The 14,578-nt window shown below is 38.1% G+C and overlaps 1 protein-coding gene across 2 annotated transcripts; it reads right to left on the bottom strand.

The window, feature by feature from the left end:
• Nucleotides 1-702: 702 nt before the first annotated feature.
• On the bottom strand, nucleotides 703-14,341 carry LOC148089418 (tetraspanin-5). 2 transcript variants are annotated; one of them, XM_087783786.1, is made up of 10 exons: nucleotides 13,975-14,341; nucleotides 7,442-7,492; nucleotides 6,183-6,329; nucleotides 4,841-5,011; nucleotides 4,645-4,770; nucleotides 3,216-3,263; nucleotides 2,854-2,970; nucleotides 2,726-2,787; nucleotides 1,645-1,700; nucleotides 703-1,561 (listed from the first exon to the last, which is right to left on the bottom strand). In XM_087783786.1, exons 1-9 carry the CDS (start codon nucleotides 14,056-14,058, stop codon nucleotides 1,688-1,690), a joined length of 819 nt encoding a protein of 272 aa, XP_087639912.1. In that variant the 5' UTR covers nucleotides 14,059-14,341; the 3' UTR covers nucleotides 703-1,561; nucleotides 1,645-1,687. The 2 variants fall into 2 exon arrangements, with proteins under 2 accessions (XP_087639912.1, XP_087639920.1); XM_087783794.1 differs by lacking the exons at nucleotides 703-1,561; nucleotides 1,645-1,700 and having other exon boundaries at nucleotides 2,722-2,787.
• Nucleotides 14,342-14,578: the final 237 nt, after the last annotated feature.

Raw genomic sequence — 14,578 nt, 5'->3', positions numbered from 1 at the left:
ATCCTTTGCGTTGTCGCCTCTGGGTCAAGGTCGACGACCTCAGGGCTGAGGGCTAAAACATGTTGCATCACAAGTGCAAAATTGATTTTTTCGTCTTTTTTTTTTTTTTTTTTGAAGGATCTTAAAAGTATATTGAACATCTACCTCTTCACAACATGCTAATGTTATAGCAATTAGCTTTAACTTTAATTCCATTATGTGTAACTATTTGTGTCCTTGGATGTTGTCGTGTTGTGTTACCAGAACTGTAGCTTTTTTTCACGCATGGACACATAACTCGTATTCTAGGACGGTGGACCGCGAGCCGGGTCAGCTGCCAGGTCACCTCGTCCTTCTAAATAAACAACAGCCTGACCTTGTTTTTAGAATTTCCAGCAAACAATCGTACTTGGAATCAGAAAGACGGTTCCAGATTAGATCAAGTCCGTTTGAGCTCGTCTACTGTGACAAAAGGAAGTGCCCTACGAGATTAGGGGTCAAAGGTCAGATAAGAAACACTAACACATGGCAGACTTATGGTCACAAAGGATCCCAACAACTTGGTTTTCTTTAAAGAAAAGACATTAAATAGGATTAATAAGAGTTTTAATACTGTTATTACGGTATCTTCCTTTTTTTTTTATCAAATATTTTAGAGTAATTTACATTTACTGACCATTTCAAATCCTATAGTTTTAGAAAAAAAAGCTTGACAATCACATGAAAGTTGTACAAAGACACATTTAATGGTATTTACAACTTGCCGGAGTCGAGTTTTTCACACGATCGCGGGGGAAACGTGTCTGCAGAAGAAACAAGTTTGGCACTGAGTGGACAGAAGCGTCTCCGTCGTTGACCGTTACAATCGTAAGATTAGCATTGAAAAGAAAAGAAAAGAATAAAACAAACGCAAACATATCCATCTTTACAATCAGACAGAAGAAGAGAAGAACTCACTATATACATGATATACATTGGATCTCGATATAATCGCTGCAAATTAAATAAATGTAGCCAGAAAAAATAGTCGCGCTCATTTTACATGCTACGCTCACATTAAATAATATCCGTCGTCGTAGATTTTGTCAGATGTTGTGAATAAAAACACGTGACTTAGAAGAGTATATACAACAGCACAAAATAATATGTGCAAAAATACGAAAAGGAAAACAACATCTTGTTGAGAGCAACCGGATGAATTTGGTAAACAATATAGGAACAAATAAAAATCGCGTCCCCTGGTGGACATTGTGTGCAACTGCATGATGATTAAAGTGCTTGAGTCGAACAAGATAAAACAATAAATCATCCTAGTGAACGTTCTACGTTGTGAAAACATCGTAGTCTGCGGCACTAACTTCTCATTTTTTGACTCGTACTCACTACTATGATTCGGACATAAGTCATGCTGTGCATCAGCCTTGGAAGTTGACCTTCGACCCTAGAATAAAACACACGACCACAGCGCCATCTATGCTCGCACACGGCTATGTACAGCTTTACATGGTTCAGGCTCATTCAAATGTTTTTTTCTATGTACATGCACCTGAGGCTGTGTGTTCACTCCCTGCAGTGAAGGCTCCTGTGGCAAAAAGTGCAGCATCAGCATTTTTTTAATTTTTTATTTGCAGTCATGTGCTGGTGAGAAAAATAATAAATGCTTACCTTGCAAAAAAATCTTCTCCACCGACTGAATTTAGAGGCCGGTTTAGGTGAACAAACTGCAACAAAAAAACATCAATATCTTGTATTTGAAATTACATTTTTTTTAATACAGATAAATGAGACACAATGTTTCCTGTAGTAGTAGAAATCCCTTCATTACTGAAGATTCTTTGAGGAAACCATCTTCCGGCCACATTAAAATGACTTGGCCGGACAATTCTGGCCTTCATTTGTGTTTTATTTTGAAAAAAAAAGAATGGTTATTGTGAGATAACTGGCCATGTTGTTTTATTTTGAATGGTGATATAGTAAAAATGGTTGCGAGATTCATGAACAAATGCGTTTGTGGTATCCCTTGTTTCGTCTCTGGGTCAAGGTGACCCGAAGACCCAAAAACTATTGTGTTTGTGGTATCCCTTGTGTTATCTCTGGGTCAAGGTGACCCGAAGGCCTGAAAACAAATGTGTTTGTGGTATCCCTCATGTTGTCTCTGGGTCAAAGTGACCCGAAGGCCTAAAAAAACAAATGTGTTCGTGGTATCCCTCATGTTGTCTCTGGGTCAAGGTGACCCAAAGGCCCGAAAACAAATGTGTTTGTGGTATCTCTTGTGTTATCTCTGGGTCAAGGTGACCCGAAGGCCTGAAACAAATGTGTTTGTGGTATCCCTTGTGTTGTCTATGGGTAAAGATGACCCGAAGGCCTGAAAACAAATGTGTTTGTGGTATCCCTCGTGTTGTCTCTGGGTCAAGGTGACTCGAAGGCCTGAAACAAATGTGTTTGTGGTATTCCTTGTGTTATCTCTGGGTGAAGGTGACCCGAAGGCCTGAAAACAAATGTGTTTGTGGTATCCATTGCATTATATCTGGGTCAATGTGACCCGAAGGCCTGAAATGCATATGCAGTGGTGAAGGTTGTGCAGGCCTTCGGGTCACATTGACCCATAGACAGCACGGGGGTTAATCATGTCTTTTTAGAATCGACTTGCTTGTGTCGTAAAGTTGATAAAATACAGCAAGTTTTACTTTAATTTCAACTGTTATTATGAGTAAGAATCAGGAAGTAAACCTTCCTTCCAACTCACCAACTTTCTCTGACGGCTTCAATGTCGCTCACCAGATTCTGCGCCAGGCAGATGCCGAAGATCTAAAAAGAGTCAACATGGTTAACACTAGGTGGCGCTCCTCCTCCTCCTCCTCCTCCTCAGCACACCTGCAGCAGCGCGATCCCGATGAAGATCCCGGCCACCACCGTCAGGTTGTCCTGCAGCCACTTCTCGAACTGAGGAACGCAGCCTTTGATGTAGATGAACATCCTCTGCTCGGAGTCCTGCAACGAGGAGGTCCAGTCACGTGATCCAGCAACTCAAGGGACTTCTCTCTCCAAACACAACAAGGGGAGCTAAGGGGGGGGGGGAGTATGGAGGGGCCTCCGAGGCGTGGCTGCAGCATGAGTCATCCCTCTTGGATGGTGGGTTTGAGGAGGACAGTTGTTGAACATCATGTTTGTACGATGATGTCGCCTCAGACTCGCCCAGGAAGTCAAGTTTCAACACGAGCGAACAAAAAACTCACCGTCTTGGCTCTGATGTCGTATCCACACTGAGTGTTGATCACGTCCTCCTGTGGAGACAACCAAGGTGATGAGTTCACTGAGAGGGAGTGAGACAAATAGACGTTAAGACTTACAGATCCTTCGTCAAAATAAAAGTGTGTTTTTTTTTTTTTCAAGGTCTTAACCAGAACCTCTCATAGAAACATCAGTTTCACTCCAGTCACCAAATATAAAATAATTTAATTCGATTATAAGATGTTTTAGAAGTTTATTCAACTTTATATTCAAAGTTTGATTAACCCTTGGGTTGTCCCTGGGTCAAGGTGACCCGAAGGGCCGTAAACAAATGTGTTTGTGGTATCCCTTGTGTTTTCTCTGGGTCAAGATGACCTGAAGGCCCGAAAACAAATGTGTTTGTGGTATCCCTTGTGTTGTCTCTGGGTCAAGGTGACCCAAAGGCTAGAAAACAAATGTGTTTGTGGTATGCCTTGTGTTGTCTTTGGGTCAAGGTGACCTAAAGGCCCGAAAACAAATGTGTTTGCGGTATCCCTTGCGTTGTCTCTGGGTCAAGGTGACCCGAAGGCCCGAAACAAATGTGTTCGTGGTATCCCTTGTGTTGTCCCCGGGTCAAGGTGACCCAAAGGTCCGAAAACAAATGTGTTTGCAGTATCCTTTGTGTCGTGTCTGGGTCAAGGTGACCTGAAGGCCTTAAAACAAATGTGTTTGCAGTATCCCTTGTATCGTCTGTGGGACAAGGTGACCTAAAGGCCTTAAAACAAATGTGTTTGCAGTATCCCTTGTGTCGTCTCTGGGTCAAGGTGACCCGAAGGCGCGAAAACAAATGCGTTTGTGGTATCCCTTGTGTCGTCTCTAAGTCAAGGTGAACGACCTCCCTTCTATAAATACATATGCACAGACAACACCGGGGATACCACAAACACATTTGTTTTCGGGTCTTTGGGTCACATTGACCCATAGACAGCACGAGGGTTAATAATGTCTTTTTAGAATCGACTTGTTCGTTTTGTAAAGTCGATAAAATACAGCAAGTTTTACTTTAATTTCTACTGTTATGAGTAAATATAGGGAAGTATATGAGAGCCATCAGATTATTGACTGTCTTTTTTAACCATTTAATTGGTTTGTTTTTCATTTAATTCTATAATTTATACATTGAAAGGTTGACATTTCTTTTAACAATTGATTTTTTTTTAATTATAATAATTAAAAAACAATACTTATTATTATTCAATTCAATTATTTTAAAATAAATCTTTCATGCTCGCCTGGGTCGACAGGAAACATAACAGGAAATAACAAACACCCGAAATAGGAAAGGAGAAAAAGAAATGATAATGAGCCACGAGGACAGAACCGACAACCGGGTCAAACCTCCTGTGTCTAAACACCCAGAAAACACTTCCTTTAAAATCCTGATAACAAACCTACCGCGGGATCTTTGGTGCAGCAGGAAAAGGGAACTCCACATTTCTCTCTGCTCGGGTTCGTATCCGTGCAGTTGAAGTAAATGTTCAGGTTCCAGTCGTCGGCGCCGAAGGCTCCACAGCACTCCCACTGGAACGACAGCAGACTGACTTTAGCTCAGCTCACTTTTTTTTTTAAACGTTTCAACCGGCTCGCTCACGTATTCCTGCGTGAAGTCGATGAGGTTCTGCAGGTCGATGTCGTCCCTGTAGGCCCGGATGTTGTTGTTGATGAAGAAGTTGAGCTGGTCCTTGATCCAGTCTTTGAAGACGAAGGCCAGGACTCCAGCCGTCAGCTCCAGGAAGAAGATGATGCCCAGGAAGACGGAAAACTGCAACAACATTCTATTTTAAACAACTATTCTACTGCAGGAATGTACATAGTCTGGGAGCCGTTTGCAAACTTAAGACGAAAGGCCCGAAAACAAATGTGTTTGAGATATCCCTTGTCTTGTCTCTGGGTCAAGGTGACCCAAATGCCTGGATACGAATGTGTTTGTGGTATCCCTTGTGTTGTCTCTTGTTCAAGATGACCCAAAAGGCCCGGATACAAATGTGTTTGTGGTATCCCTTGTGTTGTCTCTTGTTCAAGGTGACCCAAAGGCCCGAATAAAAATGTGTTTGGATATTCCCTTGTGTTGTCTCCGGGTCAAGGTGACCCAAAGGCCCGGATACAAATGTGTTTGTGGTATCCCTTGTGCTGTCTCTGAGGTCAAGGTCGACAATTGGGTCACATTGACCCTGAGATAACACAAGGATTAAATTAAACTCCATGCATGAAAGTATATCAGTGTATTCAATATCAGAATATTGAATGGTTGAATTTTCAGATTTAAAATGTTGAAAGTTTTAAATTATTAATGAAAATGTTGTCATTTTAAAAAGGTGTACAATTATTATTATTATTTATTTTAATGATTGAATTAAAATATTTATATATTGAAAGGTTGAATTTGTTTTTAATGAAAATTGAATTCAATAGTTCATTTATTTAAAAATCTGAATATTTTCTAAATTAAGCATTTTTTATATATTTGATATTTTAATAACAATAATTAAAAACTGGACTTTCTAAATTAAATGTTTGCTTGTTTATTCATAGCCTTTTAAACGTGAATATTCACCATTATACCAACAGTTTTATATGAAATTATTAAACGTTTTTATCATGTTGTGTTTTCATTGTATTATGTGATTTTTTGTGAAGCGACCTTGAGTTTCTTGAAAAGTGCTTTTAAATAAAATGTATTATTATTAATATTATAAATTCAAAATGCTTCGCATCGAGAACAATATTAATTTAATTCTTTAAATTAAATCATTAGAAAGAAATCTGACCTCTTATTTTTAGAAATTATTTAATTTAATAATTGTAAAAATAATAATACATGCTTTGAATTTTATATATGAATTAAATTGAAATACTTTTTTGTGCATATCCCACCAACAAAACAATCCGCCAACTTGAGGTAAAATGAAAGCATTTTTTTGCGCTGAACTTACGAACTTGAGCAGAAAGGAGTTCTCCCGCAGCGCCCCGATGCAGCCGGCGAAGCCCAGAATAAACATCACTCCGCCGACCACCAGAAACAGCCAGACCGGGTCGAAGCCCCCGAGGTCTGTGATGGAAGAGATGTTGGAAAGAACTCCCTGCGGAGAGAAATGTGTAAAACATCCACTTAAAAGTTGGGTTGTAACGAAATTTTAATCGCTGAAATAAGTGCATTTTTGTTTTAACGATAACATATCGATATTCAACAGCACTGTATCGATTTAAATATATATTATATATATATATATATATATATATATATACTGTATATATATCTTTTTAAATTTACATTTAACATGCAAATATTCAGGCCGTTTGTTCATTTCTTTGGTTGTAATGCGACTTCAGCAGTAATCATTACATCCTCCACAGCTAAAGAACGTACTTGACTGAGGACGAGAGGATACGTTTGACTCTAGCAGCTTTTAAATGTGACCTATTTTGCTTTCTAAAGAAATTAAAATAGTTTTGACTTGGTCAAGAGTCACGTGGTCTGTAAATTCTACAACACCAGAGTCAAGTACTGGACAATACTACAAATATATCCTTGTTACTACAGTATTATAATATATCGTATTGTTGTTCCCCTTTAAGAAACATCTTAAGACGTTTTTATTTGTTCAGGCTTTTCCTTGATTTTCTGGAAATCCTGTTGTGTTATCAGTTTTATCTTGATCTGTAAAGTATATACTTTATTGAATATTGTTTTGATTGTTTAAGCGCTTTGTGACCCTGGTCTGGAAAAGCGCTATACAAATAAAAATTACTTACTTACTTTGTTTTATTATCATAATGGACACAGACTAATTTCTTGATAAAATATCTACATTCTAGAAACAGAACAACATTGCATAAGAACAGTTTAGTTGTTTTATTGTGGCTTTAAGTGCGACTTTCCAAGACTCATGATTCAAGTTCTATGAATGACACGCACATCTATAATGATCCCATACTTAAGGTTTGATCTCCAATTACAACACATTTAAACTGATGTGTCTATAAACACTCATGTCACTGCAGCAGCTGTTGATTCTGGAGTGGAAAAAACATTCTGGGAAACCCATCAGAAAGTCTACAACGACGCAGAACTACATTCCATTGGAAAAATAGTGACATTCCTTTTTTTTTCTCCCGATTCTGTGGTTCCTGCTCGACAGAAACGACGACGTGGATTTCTTTCCTCACAGAGTCGTCTCTGAACTGAACTCACCTTCTCACTCCACGCCCACAACCCGATGGCCAGAAACGCCACTCCGAGGAACTGAGGAAGGAAGACGGAAAGAAAATGATTATTGTTCCTCGTCAGGCAGACAGTAGGAAGATTTTCCTGGCTGCAGGATCAGGGGAGAACTCAAAAGAAAATCTATGAAATATAAACTATTAAAAAAAATACTTGCTGCTCCATTATTAAAGACTTTGTGATGGCTTTTGTTAAACTCATCGTCTTTATGATGGGATTAAAATTCAAATTCAAAACGCATGCTGCATTATATAGATGAAAGTTATTAGATCATTTGTTTAAAAATTGATTAAAATTGATTAAAAGAAACTTTAGAATTTAAAAATGCATATTTTCATGGATTTTTTTTTCAATAGCAGTTTTATTTTATGATTTTTATTTCATCATATTATATTGTCTATACCATGTATATATATTTCATTAATTTCTTTTTTTTTCATTATTATTTGCATTTTTTTTTTCATTATTATTTGCATTTTTTTTCATTGTTATTTGCATTTTTTTTATTTTAATATGTTGAATGTGTGTCTTAATATTATGTACATCTTTTTTGTGAACCACTTACAGTTAAAGAAGAATAAACAGTATATCATGTCAAATGGCTTATTTAAATGATAGAAATAAAAATTGAAAAATAAAATATGTTTAGTAAAGTAAAACGTAAAAAATTAAAGATTAAGAAGGAGTTTTTCATTCTCATGGTGGCATGAAGTTAAAGACCCTAGCCGTAGATTTTTTAAGTCGTTTCTGGCGCCCTCAGTGTCATAATAGTGTAACTGCACCTCAATAAACCTCAGTTTTGCCAATAATCATACATTTCTCAAGAAAATAAATCTCATTTTTTCCATGAATATTTTCAAAGTGTTACATTTTATTGCTTAAATGCGGATTTAGTTTCTATATCTCTGATCTACTAACCAGGGACCTTTGGTCTACAAACATAAAATACTGGTTTTATATCATCTTGGCCCCATAAAGACTGGCTCTAATCATGGGGTCAATCCCAAACCGCAATAGAAAATACTCAACCCTTAAAAAAAGTATTGATCATTTATAATCCCGCCATAACCCAAAGTTAGTCTTTGACCTCTCTCAGTCAAATGTACTTCATTGTCAAATATAGCCCTGGATAAACAAAGCTAGTTATTATTACAGTCGACTTGTTCTTGAACCTTAAAGCTCTGTTTTCTGTCTCCACTCCTTGTTAGTACCACATCTTGGTCTTAACTCAAAAGACAAAAATTGACTTTTTCTTCTACTTAGTGGGCACCGTCTGGTGACCACACTTTTCCCAGAAACATGCTCGACAACTGGCAGCAACTGTTGTCTATAAAAAGATGAACCTGGAACATGTGGAGTCTTTTGAAGAACAAAATACACACAAAAAAAAAGATTGTTCACCAAACATGGCCTTTCACTTCCTATACAGTCTCTAATGACAATTTTTTTCCACTTGCCTCTAATGTTTACAGTAGTAACTTCCTTTTTACGAGCAAACTACTCAAGATATTTTTATCTGAAACTTTCGATCTATCATTTTAGTCTAAAAACATACCTAACTTCTATTGACAACTAGGGGTCTATAGCGGTATCACAAGGCGCAATTATATAATATGTTACGATATATTGCCATATTGTAGGGTCAACCATATATTTGAAGTATGGCCAGAGTACTTCTGTAACTGTGTTTGTTTGTTTTGAAGCCTAAATTAGCCAAACATTGGCTTCAAAAGCGACTGTATCCTCTCGTCCTTAGTTATGGCCCGGATGTCACTGCATTTCATTGTTTCTTTAAATGCGGCGAATGTATTGACTGCTGCCATCTAGTGACCTGAAGTTTAATTGCAACACATATACGAACAAATGCCATGAGTATTTGAATATTCATTGGAAATTTTACACACTTTATGAAAATACAAAAAATATATATATACTGTATATATATATCTTACACCCCATTGACTTTAAACTGTGAGTATTCAGTGTGATGAACCATGGCCACCTGTCCAGGGTTTCCTCTGTCTGTTTAAAAGTTTAGCTGAGAGGTTGAAGACTAACCACTTGGATGTTGACTCTGTAAAGCCAAAATAAAAGCATTTAAAGGACAAATTCCTGGCAAGATTTACGACAAGGCAGCTGGGAAAAACTTCCTCTTGTGCTAAATGAAGTGTGAAGGGTCATCTGGTGGTCTGCCAGCCCTTTGTGGACAGATGGTCTTCTGCTCCCCTCCACGAGCTCATGTTGCCTTCAGTCCACGAGCACGAGCAGAAAAAAAGTGGGAAATTAATACTAAATGATCTGGTATTTGTGATGCAATCCTTATGTAAGGAATCTCTGTAACCGTTCTCCTGAGAATCACAGTCATATATTGTGAGACCTTGAAAAGAACATTTATTTTGTCATATTTTATAATGTATATTTAAATAAATTCTAAACTTTTTTAAATACCTGCAAAAATATATTTCCATATCACACATAAAAATTGAATATTATCCTTTTTTTTAACAATTGGGAAGTAAGTAAGTAAGTAATATTTATTTATATAGCGCTTTTCGAGACCAGGGTCACAAAGCGCTTAAACAATCAAAACAATACTCAATAAAGTACATACTTTAAAGATCAAGATAATACTGAGAACAACACAGGAGTTCGAGAAATTCAAGGAAAAGCCTGAACAAATTGGAAACGTCTTAAGATGTTTCTTAAAGGAGTCAGTAGACTCCATCATGCGCAAAGAGAGAGGAAGATCGTTCCAAAGCTTAGGAGCAACAGCCTGAAAAGATTTCTCTCCTCTCTGGAACCATAAGTAGATTCTGATCCACAGACCTCAGAGCCCGAGCTGGGGTGTAAGGCTGGATCAGATCAGTGATGTAAGGAGGAGCCTGACCATGAATAGCTCTGAAAGTAAGAACCAGAATTTTAAAGTTGATCCTGAAAGAAACTGGAAGCCAGTGAAGAGTTTTAAGGACCGGAGAGATGTGAGTTCTTCTACTTGAGCAGGTCAGAATTCTCGCTGCAGAGTTCTGAATCAACTGCAGGCGAGACAGATCCTTCTTGTTAAGACATTTAAACAAACTGTTGCAATAGTCCAGACGAGAAGAAACAAACGCATGGATTACAAGCTCCAGATCATGTTCCGACAACATTTTCCTAAGTTTAGAGATTTTTCTCAGTTGAAGGAAACAGTTTCTGGTCAGTTTTCTGCAATGTCGAACAAGAGACATGTCTTTATCAAATACAACACCCAGGTTTCTCAGGCTCAGTTTAACAGACTGACCTAAGTCACCCAAGTACTTGAACCCTGGAATCTTATCATCAGGAGCAATCACCAGTGTTTCAGTTTTGTCCACATTTAGCTGTAGAGTGTTTTCACTCAGCCATTGTTTGATTTCTAGCAAACAATTGACTAAGCTGTTCAGCCTCTGGGGCTCAGTTGGATCAAAAGAGCAGTATAGCTGAATGTCATCAGCAAAAATGTGATAAGAAACATCTGGAAATCTCTGAATGATTTTACCGAGGGGAATCAAGTACAGCAAAAACAATAAAGGACCCAGAACAGAACCTTGAGGGACTCCACACAACAGATCTGCCGATTCAGACCTCATTTGATTGGCAGATACACTAAAACTGCGCCCAGAAAGGTAAGATGAGAACCATTCTTACACAGACCCAGACAGTCCCACTTCATCCCTCAGTCTTCTCAGCAGGATCTGGTGATCAACTGTGTCAAAGGCTGAGGACAGATCAAAGAGAACCAGAACAGTGAATTTACCAGAGTCAGCCGACATCATGATGTCACTGGACACTTTCAATAAAGCTGTCTCCGTAGAGTGATGTTTACGGAAGCCAGACTGAAACTTCTCATGGATGTCGCTCTGATCCAGGAACAAAGACAGCTGCTCAGACACCACCTTCTCCAAGATCTTGGACAAGAAAGGGAGCTTAGAAATAGGCCTGAAATGACTGAGGTCAGTTGGGTCTAAGCCTGGTTTTTTGAGCAGAGGCTCCACAATGGCATGTGTAAATGCATTGGGAAAAAACCCTGTGGAAAGGGAGAGGTTCACCATATTGGTAACCCAGGGGCCAATTACATCAAATACTTTGATAAAAAGCCTACAAGGAAGGACGTCATCTGAGCAAGAGGAGGGTTTCATCTTGTTCACTAGTGCTGAAATATCACCCAAAGATACAGCAGTAAAGGAGGACCAAGAGGAGGAGAGGGTCTCAGAGACAGTAGGGGTTTCAAACAAAGGGGGAGAGATTTTCTCTTTGATCAATTTAATTTTGTCAATGAAAAATCTCAACAATGCATTGCTGTCAGCTTCACAGAAGACAGGCGTGATTTGAGGAGCAGGAGACACGAGAGAATTAATCGTGTCAAACAAAACTTTGGGGTTTTTCCTATTTGCTGCTACCAGTTTTCTGATGTAATCAGATCTAGCAGTTTCTACCATCTCATTGTAAGAAGTCATCAGATCCCTGAGGTGAAGTCTATGCACCTCAAGTTTAGTGGACTTCCAGAGACGCTCAGTCTTTCGACAAAGTCTCTTCAGACTCAGGAGATCTTCATTTGTCCAAGGGCACCAGGAGACATTATTATAATTATTATTATTATTATTATTGTTGTTATTTCTAATAATAATGCTTTTTTTTTAAAGGCAACTAAAAACCCAACTTTATCTGCAGTAAGTTCCTCATCATGACCATGTTTTGAATTTATTACTTTATAAAGTTCTCAAATGTCTGAAATCTCAGCGAACAAGAGGTTATGAAAGCGGAGTCCATTATGACGTAATAATGGCTTCACTCCTCCTCCAGCCAGCTGTGATCACGCCCCGCTTTGTTTATACAACGAGTCCCTTGGAGGTGGAGACTTCCGGGATTAATAGCTTGCGGTGGCAAACCTCGGTGATTGACCAATCACAGCAGAGTGGGTGTGGTTATAGTAAACGAGATTTAATCTCCAGAAAAAAAAGTGTTTTCAGTGGTAGGAGTTTAAGCTAATTTTCTAATGTAAATATTTCAACGAAAAGAGAGTTTTGTACAAACAAACACATACTGATGATTGCAATATAGGTCCAACATCTATCTAAGTTACACTTAAATCAACATATAAGTTGACATTTAACAAGCAGTAATTGACAATTGAACTTGATTTAATTGTTGAATTTTAATTTTAAATAAGTATGTTCCAGTAAATTGACCATTTACAGTTACAGTGACATTTATTTTCTAGTTAACAAACTAGGACTAGTGTCTGTGGATGTCACAGCTCCTCGTATGGTGTAAATCAGACCTGGTGCCCGGGGGCCACATGCGGCCCTTTGACTGTATTTACGCGGCCCTCGTAATGTCAAAGTATGATCATGTATAAATGGTTACAATGCATTAACAAATGTATTTTGTATTCATTATTCATTTACATTTCAAAATAAGACTTGTTTACTTTTTGTGTGTCATTTTTCGAGTACATATTAATCCCTCAAAATATTTTTTTAATAAGTTAATTGAAGATATGTTTCGAAAAAACTCATATATAAGTAAGTAAGTAAGTAAGTAATTTTTATTTGTATAGCGCTTTTCCAGACCAGGGTCAAAAAGCGCTTAAAGAATCCAAACAATATTCAATAAAGTATATATTTTAAAGATCAAGATAATACTGATAACACAACAGGAGTTCCAGAAAATCAAGGAAAAGCCTGAACAAATAAAAACGTCTTAAGATGTTTCTTTAAGGAGTCAGTAGACAAGATATACCAGAATTAAATTGCAGATTATTTTGCTTAATAAAAGTCACGGCCTAATGACAAATGTCCTTTTTTTTTAGGGATATTTTCATCTTTTCTTTTTGCTCGACAGCCCCTCACAACATTCACAGAATTGAATGTGGCCCCTTGAAGAATCATAATTGCCCACCCCCAAAATAAAAAAACATTTTTTATAAGTTAGTTGAAGAAATGTTTTGAAAAAAAATCATATATACAAGAATAAAATTACAGCTTATTAAGCTTAATAAATGTCATGGTCTAATAACGAATGTCCTTTTTTTATTTAGGGATTTTTCTTTTTGCTCGACGGCCCCTAACGACATTCCCAGAATTTAATGTGGCCCTTGAAGAATTACAGTATATAATAATAATAATAATAATCTCTATTTATATAGCGCCTTTCTAGGGTCACATACTGGTTTGACTTTTAAATCTGAAATCCATTTAAAAATAAAATAAATAAACATTTAAACTGAGCTGTTTCATTTCACAATCTGAGAACAAAGCACGTGATTGTTTTTTTGTTTGTTTTTGTTGAGGGTTGAGAAGAGGATGTTGTGTCACCTCCACGGTGTTACCTGGCAGCACCAGAGATGTTGTCTCCACAGAAACAAAAGGATGCAGAAAGAGAGAGAGATGGAGAGAGAGAGCGAAAGAGAGAGAGAGCTTCACAACATCACTGCCCACGAACACCCGGGGAAGCACCAAACAAACGGCCTGTCACTCAACACTCACCCAGAACACGATGTTGAATCCGAAGATGAAGTATTTGATGCAGCAACTGACTTCCTGCGCCTTGAAATGCTTCCCGGAGATCATGTTGTTCTCGTGTCGACCCTCCAGATGGATCTTCTCATCCAAGATGTTGACGGAAACACCCTTTTATTTTTTCCTCCTCCTTCAGGATCGCGTTCACCGTCCAGTCAGCGGCACCATGACGTCCGAGACCACGATGATGGCTCCGGTTCCGGTCTCAGACACGAGTGGTGGTTCTGGGTGTAGATCTGTGAGGACGTGTCGAGGTTTATCATCTAAAAAAGAAGCGGATTAAAACGCGAAACCCTCGAGCACGGCTGCGGTTCAACTTGGCAACACGGGAGAGCCAATCAGATCGCGCGCTCGGAGGGAGGAGGCGGGACTTCCTTTCAAAAATTCCTAAACGTGATTCATTTTTAATTTTTTTTTTATTTAATTACTACTTAACTTTATAACGTGTACTAGTTGAAGGCGACGTGTTGTTAGTTAAAATATAAAGTAATAATAACATGGGTTTCGAAACTCACTTGAGGCAACTTTGGAGTAAATCTCTGTTTGTACTGAGCTTCTGTTGTTATATTGT

This window comes from Callionymus lyra, chromosome 1, assembly GCF_982586985.1.
Source record: "Callionymus lyra chromosome 1, fCalLyr1.hap1.1, whole genome shotgun sequence".
Classification (NCBI taxonomy): Eukaryota; Metazoa; Chordata; class Actinopteri; order Syngnathiformes; family Callionymidae; genus Callionymus; species Callionymus lyra.
Note: the sequence above shows the minus strand (reverse complement) of the source record. Positions and strands in the feature narration are given on the sequence as shown.

Excerpts from the sequence above, each read along its gene's own strand:
- LOC148089418 (XM_087783786.1), bottom strand. The coding sequence starts at position 14,058 with ATGATCTCCGGGAAGCATTTCAAGGCGCAGGAAGTCAGTTGCTGCATC. Across the intron at positions 6,330-7,441 it reads TGTGGGCGTGGAGTGAGAAG|GGAGTTCTTTCCAACATCTC; the intron begins GTGAGTTCAGTT and ends TTCTCTCCGCAG. Across the intron at positions 4,771-4,840 it reads TCGACTTCACGCAGGAATAC|TGGGAGTGCTGTGGAGCCTT; the intron begins GTGAGCGAGCCG and ends CTGTCGTTCCAG.